General features: G+C 43.5%; 2 protein-coding genes across 4 annotated transcripts; one reads left to right on the top strand and one right to left on the bottom strand.

Annotated features, from left to right (window-relative positions):
- Positions 1-1609: 1609 nt before the first annotated feature.
- On the bottom strand, positions 1610-4139 carry LOC147157363 (lens fiber membrane intrinsic protein-like). Of its 3 annotated transcripts, none has more exons than XM_086061944.1 (5): positions 3965-4139; positions 3284-3487; positions 3063-3212; positions 1865-1999; positions 1610-1764 (listed from the first exon to the last, which is right to left on the bottom strand). In XM_086061944.1, exons 2-5 carry the CDS (start codon positions 3456-3458, stop codon positions 1703-1705), a joined length of 522 nt encoding a protein of 173 aa, XP_085918070.1. In that variant the 5' UTR covers positions 3459-3487; positions 3965-4139; the 3' UTR covers positions 1610-1702. The 3 variants fall into 3 exon arrangements, with proteins under 3 accessions (XP_085918070.1, XP_085918071.1, XP_085918069.1); XM_086061945.1 differs by having other exon boundaries at positions 3284-3484; XM_086061943.1 differs by having other exon boundaries at positions 3284-3465; positions 3965-4137.
- Positions 4140-4954: 815 nt separating this feature from the next.
- On the top strand, positions 4955-13359 carry ubqln4 (ubiquilin 4). Its single transcript, XM_086061939.1, has 11 exons — positions 4955-5160; positions 6707-6858; positions 7546-7697; positions 7785-8047; positions 8123-8281; positions 9094-9328; positions 9396-9535; positions 9674-9757; positions 9853-9968; positions 10057-10384; positions 12119-13359. The coding sequence occupies exons 1-11, from the start codon at positions 5020-5022 to the stop codon at positions 12269-12271; spliced, it is 1923 nt and encodes a 640-aa protein (XP_085918065.1). The 5' UTR covers positions 4955-5019; the 3' UTR covers positions 12272-13359.
- Positions 13360-13870: the final 511 nt, after the last annotated feature.

The following is a 13870-nucleotide window of genomic DNA, read 5'->3' as shown; positions in this document are numbered from 1 at the left end:
CTGGCCCCACAGTCTCCGCCTTGCTGCATTGTGACCTTTTCTGTCTGCCCACAGTCTCGTCTTGGATAGTATGTTTTGCCTAATGATTAACATTTGAGTATACTCTAAAAATGACCAAAATGCTCCTTTTAGCTCCGCAGCCTGACCTTTGCTGCATCACTCTGTTTTTTGGCTGCCCGCAGTCTCCTTCATGATAAAATGTGTGGTCACTCATTAGTTGAGCATATTCACTACAGCGACACTTGAGGTCACATGGCTAGAAAGGGTGACAATTCCAATGTTTTCTCCACAGTCTCCACTTTGATGCAGTGCTCCTTTTTCTGAATGATTAAAATGATTGATTAAAATATTGACAAAGTCTCTACTTTTCTCCAGCACCCTGTTTTCTTGCTGCCCGTAGTGTCCACTTGGATAAAATCTGCTACCACTGCCACGCCACAAATTTGTGCGTGCAACATTTGAAGATACATCGCTAGAAAGGACAAAAATAGCCAAATGTGCCCCACGGTGTCCATTTTGCTGCATCGCTCCGTTTTCCCACTGTCGGCTTTTATGGATCAAATCTGTGCTTGCATGAGCCTCTCCTCATGTCATTCCGTAATAAAAAAAGCTTATCTGGTGGTAGCAGCCTCACACGAATGTCAAGTACGGAAAGTTGGACGCGTTGTTTACATTTCTCTCATTGTTTGCGCGTCAGCCGGCCGACAAAGCAGCCGTTACCTCAGCGGCGAGTGCTCACTCGCTCGGACCAGGAAAGCGGGACAATCGGTGCGGGCCCCACCCTGGCACAAACAACTCAAACGTGTGCAAAAGGATTACAGGCGGCATCAAAGGCAAATATTTCACTTGCGGAGGAAGTGCTGGGAGCGTCCACACGACATCGTCATATATGTCTGCTATGTGGACTCTTAATATTCATATGTTGCAGACAAACTTGCATTCCCACCGAAAAGGAGACTTTCTTTTTTCCATTGATGCTCAATTGCCACATTTAGGAAAAATAAAAGATGCTAAATAATTGACCCCCCCCCCCCCCATTTGTGTATGAAATAAACTTGCCTTGCAAAAAAAAAAATTCTCAATTTTATTTAACTTTCTTTAGTTAATTTGATGCTATTTAGTGTTTTTTTTCTAGCTTTGTTTAAAACTTGGAGCCAATTAGATTTAATTTGATTGTATTGTTTTAATAACTTTACTTACTTACTTTTTTTATACCTTTATTTTATTTCACTTGACTTTATTTAGTTTTATTTTATTTTTGTTTTTAATGTCCTGTATTTTATACTGTTTAATTTTATATAGTTTACTTTCATTGATTCAATTTGATATATATATATATTTTTTTAATTCATTTAACACAATTATATTCAATTTAATGTATTTTTTTCTTGAAATGTTTTTGAGTTTTAAATTATTATTATTTTTTTAATAATTGTATATTTTATAATAATAATTCTTCATTTAATTGAGCATAACAACTCAACACGCGCGCGCGAGTTCGTCTGCTTCAACTTGCGCTCTCAACCACAAAACATGTCCAGTGCTGTCATCTTGTGGTCATTTGTAGTAAATGCAGGCAAAAAAAACAACAACATCTCGGGTCGATATAAACAGTACAATACATTGCGTGTTTTAATGAACAATAATGAATAGTCTCATCGTAACGCAAGACATTCCATGTCTATTTTCTCAATCTGGTGTTCTATTGCGGCGCGTTGACTCTCCTGCATTCGCACATCCTGTAAGCGCAGATGTAGAAAACGCCTGCAAGACAAAAGGCAACCACCATGAAAACGCTTGCTGTTGTGTTGAGCATGTAGCATGTAGCATGTTGTTGCGTGTTGCGTGTGCGCGTGCGCGTCACCTGCAAAGAAGGTCATGAGCGTGGCCACCCAGGCCAGGATGTACGACCACGAGAAGCGCCAGTCGCCGAAGCGCCGGCCCAGGAAGTTGAGCGTGGCCGCCGTGTACACGCCCATGGCCAGCAGCGCCAACAGAGCTGGGTGGAAACGCGCGAGTTAGGACGCCAAACTTCCTACTGCCAACTTCTTTCGCGACTTCGTGGATTATTTCCAGTCGCCGGGTTGAATGGGTGTTACTCGCCATGAGATGAATTTGTGCCTGTTGTGTGTTTACATTACGTTACAGAGAAGCCATTGTTCCATGGATATATATTTTTTATTTTTATTTTTTATTTTTTACTTTTGTGGATCATTTCTTACTATTTGGCTTCTAATGTTTGCGAGGTGGTCGTTATTACGAATAGCTTTGTGGGTTATTTCAAGGGACTCTCATCATTTCTGTTGTGCACGATTGTGGTTATTGTGAATAACTGGCGAGGCAAGAGAGGCTTCTGTGCCATTCACTTTTTGGACTTTTTTGGATTTGGTGTATTTCTATTGTGCATAGTGACCATTTTAGTCAAATATTGAGGGGAGCCATTGTGACATGCCATTTTGTGGATCATTTCAAGTCATTCAGTTGATTTCTAAGGTTCTTGCTGGCAGTTATAACTGGCAAGAGGAGACATTTCGGCGGGGACTTACTTTACTTTGTGGATTATTTCTAGCCGGTATGTTGATTGCTATTGTGCAAGGTGGCATTATCATAAATAACTGGAGCCATCATGCCATGTTTTGTTTTGATTTTGTAGATTATTTCCAGTCCTGCTGTTGATTTCTGATGTGCAAGGTGTCTGTTAACGGGAATGACTGGCAACTTTGTGGATTATTTCTCACTGATCTGTTGATTTCTATTGTGCAAGGTAGCTGTTGTGAAAACTAGTGAAAGGAGTGATTGCATTAATTATAACAAGATACACTGTGCATATGCTTCGTATATTGGACTTTTAGGACTTTGCAGATGATTTCAAGGTGTTGTGATGATTTCTAATGTGCAATTTAGTGGTTTTAATAAACAACTGGTTTGAGGCACCTTTGGCGCACATTTGCTCATGCTTGACCATACATACAGTCAACTTTTTATTTTATTTATTTTTTACCCTTGTGTTTATTCCTAATTGTGGATATTTCCACTGTGCAAGGTGAAACCGAAGAACTCACTGGAGACAAAGAAAATAATTCCCGCAGCGAAGGAGCGGTTGAACCTTCCGAAGGAGGAGAAGCGGGCGAAGGAGGACGCGCCGGCGACCACGCCCGCCAAGCAGGTCGCACCGGACAGGATCATGAAGGCCTTGGTGGCCGTCCAATAGGCTGCCAGCAAACAGGAAGTCACCATCGGCAAGCTCCTCCGCCTTGCATCTTTTCAAAGTAAAAGGCCTCACCGATGCTGTCCGTCTGCGCGTGGCACTTGTTGGCCAGGCAGTACCTCCACAGGCCTTGGTGGGCGTAGTTGCCCGACACGCGGTACTGCATCCAGTAGTCGGTGGCGGTGGAGACCACCAGCAGGATGTTGCCCACGATGGCGCAGAACAGACCCCCGCCCATGAAACTGTACATCTTCAGCCTGCGATACGGAGCCACTACTACTACAATCACACATTATGTATGTATGCGTGTGTGTGTGTATATATATATATATATATATATATATATATATATATATAATTAGGGGTGTAACAAAAAAACATTTGAAACAATTTTGGAAGCGATTTAAATCGTATTTTCCATTTTACAATCATTGCATCTTTAAATCATATCACACACCATTTATCGAAATATCTATCAGAGATGTACACCATACAAGAACCGTTTTGGACTTTGGACAGCTTTGACATGTTTCATATTAAACAAAGCTCCAGCCGCACCGCAACCAATGGAATCCGAATCCCACTCAATCCAAACCTTTACATTTTAAAATCCTTGAATGGTATCATACCTCAAGTATCGAGAATCAGATCGAATTTTTGGGAGAGATGTGCACCCCTAATATGTATACAATTACTTTGTATTGATATATAATGACTATTACCCCCCCCCCCCCCCAAAAAAAAAGGATCCCTTACCTTATTTGTGAAAAACAAGCTCTCTCCTGCTCGTCCAATTCAAAATGTGTCCCCTTTTTTCCTGTCAACGGCAGCAGAATCCTTTTCGAGAGAGAGCGGGGATGTGCTAGAAAGAAGAGACCTCCACAAGTGCACGCATGGATATGCGGGGCCATTTGCGGGACCAGCACCCCCCCCCCCCCCCAACAACAAAAAAAGTGTGTAGCTGGGGCATGTGTGTGTTTTGAGGTGGGTGTTGCCCTCGTCAATGCAATGTGCTGAAAGGCACATTTTCATTTCAGCGTGAGCATTGTTAGCATTGTATAGCATGTGTGCGTCAGGCTATACACAATGAAAGACGACAGTAGCAATCGATATCAAAGTTGATTTACAACATTTTTATACTGCTAACGTTAGCCCCATAGTCTCCGCTTGGATAAATCACTGCATCTTGAATCAAATGTGTCACTCCACTCTTAACATGGGAGAATGCACAGCTAGAAAATGACCAAATGATCACATTTGCTCCACTTTGCTGCAGTGTTCTGTATTCCCTTTGCCCATAGTCTCCTGTCGGACAAACTTCATGGTGTCATGTGTCGAGAAGATAATTAAGTCACTGTAACATTTGAGGATCCAAAGTTTAAAATGACATGAAATACTAATGTTAGAGGCCACAGTTTCTGTGTTACTTCATTTTCTTGCTGCCCGCAGTCTCCTCTTGGGTAAAACGTGAGTATGATAGTGTGTGTTTGTACAAGCATTATTCTTCAATAAAAGCAAACCTATTTGGTGCTAATAGTAATTTCAAGATACATTTTATGTTGAAATGAAACTAACTTTTTTTAAAGAATGACAAAAAAGACTTTTATGATTTTATTAGTTTTAAAAACTAAAATAGCTAATTATTCGTAGTTACGTACTCAAATTTCGGATTCTGTGCTCAAATTAATATGTATTAAAAGGGGGAGGGGCGGACGCTCTTATTCTTCCAACTTCCGGCGGGTAGGATTTGACCCCACGCCGACCCGGAAGCAGACTCCAGTCGCGAGCTGTTTCCCATCGGTGGAGTAAAGATGGCTGACCAGGGCGCCGCAGATCCTGCTAATAACAACAATAAAGATGACGCCGCGGAAGGAACCATCATTAAGGTCACTGTTAAGACCCCGAAGGACAAAGAGGAAATCGCCATCGCTGAAGATTCGTCCGTCACGCAGGTTTGTGGCGGCTTTCCGAGGGCCGGCGTCGGGCGGGGGCTTGGTTGGTTGGTGCGTGCGTGTGTGCGTGTGCGGGGAGGGGAAGAGAAGCGAGCGTCATGCCCACAACTTCAGCTAACCAGCTAGTTTGGTTAGCATCGATGCCGCGCTTACCGGCAGTGTGACATTGTTGGATTTTTAAAAATATATACATGGAATACAACCTATCGTTTCAACAAACATATAGCGTTATTATTATTAATCGTACTAAACAGACGGAGATAGTCGCTTTTAAATGTGCGCTGTGGCTAACCGGTTAGACGCTAAGCTAGCTAGGCTAACTCAACGCTAGCTGTGTCGTCAATGGTGTGTCAGCTGACGCCTGCGTTTCAAACTGTGCCCGATGGTCATAAACATCAGCGGGGCTGCCCTCGAGTGTGTTTTTGGGGCTTGGTCAATTGCCGCAGTATCGCTCCACGTTTTGGTTGGCCAAGCTAATCTCGGTGTGTTGCCTAGTCTAGAACATTCTCCACTGTCACCGCCACCGACTGACTGAGTCATTGCTCGTTCAGCCTCCCTGGGAATTGTCGCTCAAGCCCCGCAGCGGCCGTTGGCTTGGCGACGTCTCCCAAGCGCAGTAACGCCGCATCTGGAAGTTAGTCATGTCAACGAGCAGATGTAATCATTTGCTTGCATACAAGCATCAACGGTGCAGCTGGGCTGGGGGTTTCATATTGTCCATACACTGCAGGAAGGCTGAGAAAAAGAAAAGACCCCAATTACGAAAATTACAAAAATGCATACAATGATAGTTTAGACCAGGACTGCACAGATACCAAATATCTGGACAAGTCGTCGTGAAATTTAGATGGAAAATGTGTTGTAGTACAATAAAATGTTTTAGAACTATTTCAAACTGACATGGTTGAGTTACTGGTTTGGTACATACTATGTCAGAATCCACTTGTGTCGTGTGTTTGGTTTTACAGGAAACTTCAAATGGAGTCACAATAAACAGAATAGCTATTAATAGCTATTGATCGCCAGAATAACAACAATACAGTTGGGGAATTCGTGAATAGCAACCCGCGAATAAGCCGGTGTTCGCCGTAAAACGGCTCCCTTTAGTTTGGGCACTGTATCTTATGTATCGTCTGATCGGCAGTTAACGTCCACCCTACTTACTCAAGGATAAGGGAAGAAATGTTTTTTAATCTCGCATTTCAAGGACTACAACGCAGCATAAACTGTTGTAAATCATTAACTTGGGGCAGGGGTCAACGTGGTTGTTATTGACTGTTTTGTCCTGGCAGAGGTTTGAATCTTGGTTATCTGTGCTTGTGCTTTGTCCCACGTCCCCAAAATTCTTGAATTAGTCAAAATTGTCCATATGTGTAAATCCGAGTGCCCTGTGATTCACTAGCCGTCTTTTTCTGTCACTTCGGCAACAGACCCACCCGTGTGTGTTAATAAAACTCCGGTTTTGTGTTTGTTACAATTATGGCATCTGTACCAGGCAATGCGGGGACTGCATAACCAAAAACATCTTCACGTTTTCGTCTTTTAGTTCAAGGAGGAGATCTCCAGGCGCTTCAAAGCCAAGCAGGACCAGTTGGTGTTGATTTTCGCCGGCAAGATCCTGAAAGATGGGGACAGCCTCAGCCAGCACGGCATCAAGGATGGCCTGACGGTGCACCTGGTCATCAAGACGGCACAGAAGTAAGGCAGCGCACTCGCCCAATAATAGAGCCACGGAATGTTTATAATTAATTGTATCGTTTGTGATAAATATTACACCAAGAAATACGTTTGGGTGAATAAATCCATCTACAGTCAATTCCCCCACTTCCTGTGGTCTTTATATGGATTTTACTGTCATTTTATGTCATTTATTTGTAGGTAAGAAACATTTAAAAAATGATTTATGCAACATCTCATTTGCGAGGGGGTCCTGCACAATAAAAGCCACCCAAGTGTGTCAGACGATATGTAATGGCGTTTTAAAACCATTTTTCACTGTGGCCAATATTGTCTGCATAGTCAGGCAAAAGAAAAAACCTCGTTTCAAAACACCCATATATTATGCTTCTAACTTACTGACTTTCGAAAGAACTCTACCATCGGTATGTGAATTTTTTCTCAAAGTAAAAAATTATGTCAGAATTCTTGGATTTGTGAAGAGGCGGCCTTTGAGGTCTGCATTTCAGTATAATCAGCATAAAATTGAATAGAACAATCAGTTTAAATAGAAAACAAATGGACTCAAGATTGATCCCTGAGGAACGCCTCCAGTTAATGAAACTGACTTGCAGCCTTAGAGTGAAATGTATTGATTTCTGCTTTGTGGTAAATAAAGCACAAGTTGCACTCACCTTAAAACTACTTCTGTTGCCATCTCGCGTGCAGGGCCTCAGACGGAGGCAGCACCTCGGCCTCAAACTCGGCGTCCTCCCCGGCAGGAAACGCCGGCGTCTCCAATGCGAGCACCACGCCTTCCTCTCCTGCTGGGTCCGCCACCGGCTCCGCCCCTCCACCCACACAGACGCCCAACCTACTGAGTGAGTTGGCCGATTTTCCCACGACCGTTTCCGAAGAAACGCTCTGTAATCTTCACCCGCGCCCGCGTCCGCTTCGGTTTCCTGCAGGCGGTTTTGGCGAGCTGTCCAACCTGGCGGGCCTGGGCATGGGCTCGGCCAACTTCATGGAGCTGCAGCAGCAGATGCAGCGGCAGCTCATGTCCAACCCGGAGATGCTCTCACAGATTATGGAGAACCCGCTGGTGCAGAACATGATGTCCAACCCGGACCTGATGCGGCACATGATCGTGTCCAACCCGCAGATGCAGCAGTTGATGGAGCGCAATCCGGAGATCTCGCACATGCTCAACAACCCCGAGCTCATGAGACAGGTGGGAGCCACTGTCCAGGAACAAGCCCGTCCACCCAGAAGACTTGACGCACTCGGTTTTGTCCGTCCCATGCAGACCATGGAGCTGGCTCGCAACCCGGCCATGATGCAGGAGATGATGCGCAACCAGGATCGGGCGCTGAGCAACTTGGAAAGCATCCCGGGCGGCTACAACGCCTTGCGCAGGATGTACACCGACATCCAGGAGCCCATGTTCAGCGCGGCCAGAGAGCAGGTCAGCGTCACCGGAGCACAGCTGGAATCTTTTCTTTTAACGAAAGAGCGACTTTAATGGCTTGGCTTCTTGTAACAAACCGTGCACGCCAATGTAACAGTAAGGCCTAAATGAAAACAAGTCATAAAATATGAATGTAGGAAAAAACGTTGAAATCATTCCAACCGTGAAACATAAAACAATCCAAACATTACTATTGTGAGAGGAAATTCACATTTCCTGGGAGAAAACTAATTTTCCACAACCCCCAAATTTTCTTGAAAAAATCATTCAAATTAATAGATGGAATTTGACGAATTTACTGTAAATTCCCCAGTTTATGCAAACTTCCAAATGTTCAACATTCCAAAAATGTATTTAGGAAGCACAGAAATAAAGGAAATGGGGAAGAAATTCACATTTGAAGATTGACACATTAACAGAACATTCAACAATTTCTCCTCAAATTCGGCACTCCCCCCCCCCCCCCATATTTCCAATGCACAAAACACAGAACCATTTGTATGAATGTAGAATTTTTTGCAGATTTTTAACCAAAATTCAGCATCTTTCAATTCAATCAAAATAATTTACCTTTGAATTGTTTATCATGAAAAAATACTTGTTGAAGTCCTCATTTTCCATGAGATAATTTACAATATATATATATATATATTAATATCTTTTTCTTCCCGTCAAAAATCGTAACCTCCTACATTTTGTAAATCATTTCCCACCAATTGTGCTCCACGTCCTCGGCAATTGCGATTTGAAATGCTTGACATTGGTGAGATTGAAAGAGTCGGTCGGGATCAAACCTCTTTCGTTGGCAGTTTGGCAACAATCCCTTCTCGGCCCTCGGCGGCGGATCCGAGTCGGGCGTCCAGCCGTCGCGGACGGAGAACCGCGAGCCCCTTCCCAATCCCTGGGGTCCACCCAACGCCTCGAACCCTCCGGAGAACGGCGGTGGCGGGAGCCCGGCGGGAGGCGCCGCCCCCGCCCCCGCCGCTGGCACCAATCCCACCGTTTCCAACCCGCTGGGCATCAACCCCAGCAGTCTGGGAAACGGTAGGACGGAGACGACGGGCTTTGACGTAAGTCAAGCTGCTGGCTAACCGAGCCTTTGATTTGCCAGGAATGTTCAACAGTCCGGGCATGCAGAGCCTCCTGCAGCAGATCTCGGAAAACCCTCAGCTCATGCAGAATATGCTGTCTGCTCCCTACATGCGCAGCATGATGCAGTCGCTGTCCCAGAATCCGGAGTTGGCCTCCCAGGTTGATACTTTATCATGAGCAGACGCACAGCATTTTTTTCCCCGTTTGACCGTTTCGAGATGATAAACTGCTGATGTATCAAAATGTCACCCCGAAGACTCTTTGGTGACGCTTACCCGTGCGTCCATCTCTTCCCAGGTTATGATGAATAATCCGTTGTTTGCCGGAAACCCACAGCTGCAGGAACAGTTCCGGTCTCAGCTTCCCGTCTTTCTGCAGCAGGTACTGCGGACATTTTCCTGTTTTTCCAAAAAAGTTGATGAGCAAACCTGTTGTTTGTGTAGTTTAGGTCATTTTGATTGTTTGTTTGTTTTCAGATGCAGAACCCAGAGGCGTTGTCAGTGATGACGAACCCGCGCGCCATGCAAGCGCTCATGCAGATCCAACAGGGACTACAGACGCTGCAAACGGAAGCACCCGGCCTCATGCCCAGGTAAGTCCCACAAGCACAATCAACGTTTTCAACAGTTGTGTAAAATATTTTTTTTAATGACATCCGTGCGGCTCTTTTTTTGCCACAGTTTAATGTCAAGCGGCCTTCCCGGCGGCCTTCCCGGCGGCCTTCCCGGAGGCCTTCCCGGAGGTCTTCCCGGAGGCCTTCCCGGAGGTCTTCCCGGAGGTCTTCCCGCCGGCATGCCCGCGGCCGGCATGCCCGCGGCCGGCATGCCCGCGACCGGCATCCCCGCAGGCGGCATTCCGGCGGGCGGCAGCGCGCCCACCGAGAACCCCGCGTCATCACCCAGCAGCGCCGGGACGCCGCCAAATGCCGCTCAGCAGCAGCTCATGCAGCAGATGCTCCAAATGTTTGCCGGAGCAGGCGCGGGAGGAGGCGCGGGAGCAGGCGCAGCGGTACACACGCACACACACTTTCTCTCACGCCGCTCACTTTTATTGTAAAAATGTCCAATTACATGCACGTTTCACGGCATAAATTGTTCTTTTGAATTCATACGTCAATCAAAGTTCCTCGGTAGGGCGATGCCATTTGTGATATTTGGCAGGGAAAAAAATTTGGTAAACAATTGGCCCTTAAAGGGGAAGTCAACCTAAAAAAAACATTTGTGGGACAATAATATGTTCTATGCAGCCTCACAAGTCTAAATATGTTATTCTGTTTAATATTGCATTAGTGGAATGAGTTCAGCAGCAAAATCCAGCCGTTTTTATCCATCTCACGGGGCGGCCATTTTGCCACTTGCTGGCGACTGAAGATGACATCAATGTTGCTCAGGTCTTAGGTAACAGCCAATCACAGCTCAGCTTCAGAAAGCTGGTGAGCTGTGATTGAGATGGATAAAAACGGCAGCTTTTTGCTTCATCGCTCCTATTCCACAAATGTAGTAATTAATCACAATGTCATGTTTAGACTAGTGAGGTCACATATAACATATTATTGTCAAAAAATGTTCTTCCACTTACAACAAAGATGTGAACAATAGGCAGAACATTTGATTGTTCTACAATTTTGTATTATTTAGTTTTTATCTTAGAAAATTTCAAGTCCAAACATGATCCAAATTATTATGCAAATGAAGTTTTTCTTAGATTTTTATTGTCTATGCAATAATATTTCAATATTTTTAAACAAACCTTCCAATGATGTTTTTTTTTTCAAACTAAAATGTTTTTGTTCAAATGCATTGTTTCAAATAGTTATGCACAGCAGCATTTCAAGATATATATATATATATATACACACACACACACACTAGGGGCGTGAATTGCCTAGTACCTGGCGATTCGATTCGTATCACGATTCATAGGTCACGATTCGATTTGATGCCGATGAATCATGATACAAATCTATAAATTGATTATTGCGATTTTTTTAAAAACTCACATTTAGAAAATACCAATCAGTAAACTTGTACATTACACTGCAAGATTTGTATGAAAATGTATTTATTTATCTGAAACTTCAGGCTTAGAACTGAGCCACTGCATTTAACAAACAGGTTGCAGTCGGTTTCACGTTTGAACGGCAGTGAAATCAAATATGAAGGCTTAATGTTCCATTAATATAACATTCTTCCATTCTTAATGTGTGAATGCTAACTCTAAGTAAGACGTTGTTGAATATTCCCATAAAAAATTGATTCGGCCGCATATCGAATCAATTCGAGAATTGCGCACTGTAATATCGCGATATATTGCAGAGTTGATTTTTTTCTATATATATGTATATATATATACAGTATGTATGTATGTATATGCTATATATACATATATATATATATAAATATATATATTTATATATGTATATATATATACAGTATATATATGTATATATATATATATATATATATATATATATATATACAATATATAGGTTGTAAAGAGGTGAAAATTGTCATTTGTTGCATTTTCACCATTGCTCATTTTTTATTTAAATTTTGATGAGTTTGTCTTTGAAAGAAATGGCCAGATTGACCTTAAAATGGCCACGTCACAATGTCAATTTTTCTTTCTTTCTGAAATGGCTTTTTGTGGATGTACTTCACAACAAAGAGAAGCATTTTTTTTCAAAGTGGCGTCCAATTTGTAAAAATCAAATGCCTGTTTGTCGGCTCTCCCCGTGGGCAGAACCAGACCCCCGAGGTCCGCTTCCAGTCGCAGCTGGACCAGCTGAACGCCATGGGCTTCATCAACCGCGAGGCCAACCTGCAGGCCCTCATCGCCACCGGAGGGGACATCAACGCCGCCATCGAGAGACTGTTGGGCTCGCAGCCCTCGTAAACACACACACACACACGCACACACACAATGACGCGCACACACGCGGTACATACTGGCGCCCTCCTTACACACGCACACACCACGCCACATCTACAGACTAAAAGTATCGCAAATCGCTCCCCAAGCTTTACAAAGACACTTTTGGGCACGATCTGACACCTCCATCGTGTTGTCGGATCCATTCCAATATTTCCCCTCTTTTGTTGGCGTCATTCGCTCTGCGTCTCGACGGGTGGTCTCATCCATTGAGCGACAATGGTGGGACGGCCTCTCAGTTCTTGAGCTCAAAGCGCCGCGGCGCGATTGGCTGTGGTTGGCCGACGTGCGCCAGCAAACCAAGGTTTTCATTTGTTCGTACGACTTCCTGCGTTCCGTTGTTGAGAAAAGCAACGTTTCCTCCACCATTGCGGCGTTCCACATGATGCCCTCCGCATTTGTAGTTTGTCATTCCAGGTTCAAGAGAAGAAAAAAAAAAAAGTGTCTTTGTGTGTCTGAGGCACCGCTGCTGTGCCTTTTGTGTCCTCCCCTTCAAAGTGAGACCTCCACGTGTGTGTGTCTGTGTATGTGGGGTGGGAAAAAGGAGGAGGAGGAGGAAGGTGGTCCCGACTTAAATCCACGCATCCGCATGTCACAGGACTTTTACTTATCAGAAGCAAAGAGTTGGCGTAGTTGACGTCGCCGTCATGAATGAAGCAAAATGAGCTTTCTTTTCCTTTTAATCTGATGATTGACTTTTTTTCTTTTTTTTTTGAGGTGCATTTAAATTAAACAATGAAAATCAGTTGAATCGGTTGGATTTACGAAACAATTCTATGGTGGGCCTTCCATACATTTCTCAAGAAAAACAAAAAAATCGAGCGCTAGGTCATCGTATATCTTTTTTCTTTCCTTTTTTTTTTCTTTTGGAAATCTCGGTATTGTAGTTGTGGTAACCATGGCAACTGCTTCTCCGGCTTTGCTTTGTTTGTTGATCTCGGCTGAAAACAAAACAGGAAAAAAAAATCCATCTCCCAATTGAACATGTTGGAACTAACTTTTAACAGTACTGTACTAAAGAAAAAATAAAAATGAAACGTGGTCAAAAAGTGTCTGCGCCCTGTCTTAGTTGATTCAGACAACGTGTTACCTGTAAAGCCGGCTTAACGTCACAGTGGCGCTAAGAAAGCAAGTGGAGCAGGACATTTGTCCCATGCGGCAAATTGTCCAAATTTTGTGTCACGCACGGTTGAACTTCATTTGTGTCTAAAACAAACAACTTTTTATTTATGCTTTACATTTTTCCTCACAAATTAGCAATTTGCTTCTCCGACATAACTACAGCTTTTTTTTGCTTACTGTTATTTGTGGAATTTTTTTTGAGTTATCACAAAAATTTGGGGCAATTTTTCACAATTAAAAAATACATTCTGCTAAATATGTTACATTTGAACTTTTCTATTGTCTATTTAAAATTAACAGAAAATGACAACTTATTTTCCACATTATCCTCCAAAATGTTATTTTAGATAGAGATTTTTTATTTATTTTTTATATATAAGTAGTTTTGACTGGAATAGCTGCTTCTGAGAGCCAAGAGACTCAACCAAAGCTAGCGCCCCC

Source organism: Leptonotus elevatus, chromosome 19 (assembly GCF_054856555.1).
Source record: "Leptonotus elevatus isolate MCC_2025b chromosome 19, RoL_Lele_1.0, whole genome shotgun sequence".
In the NCBI taxonomy this organism is placed as follows: Eukaryota; Metazoa; Chordata; class Actinopteri; order Syngnathiformes; family Syngnathidae; genus Leptonotus; species Leptonotus elevatus.
Note: the sequence above shows the minus strand (reverse complement) of the source record. Positions and strands in the feature narration are given on the sequence as shown.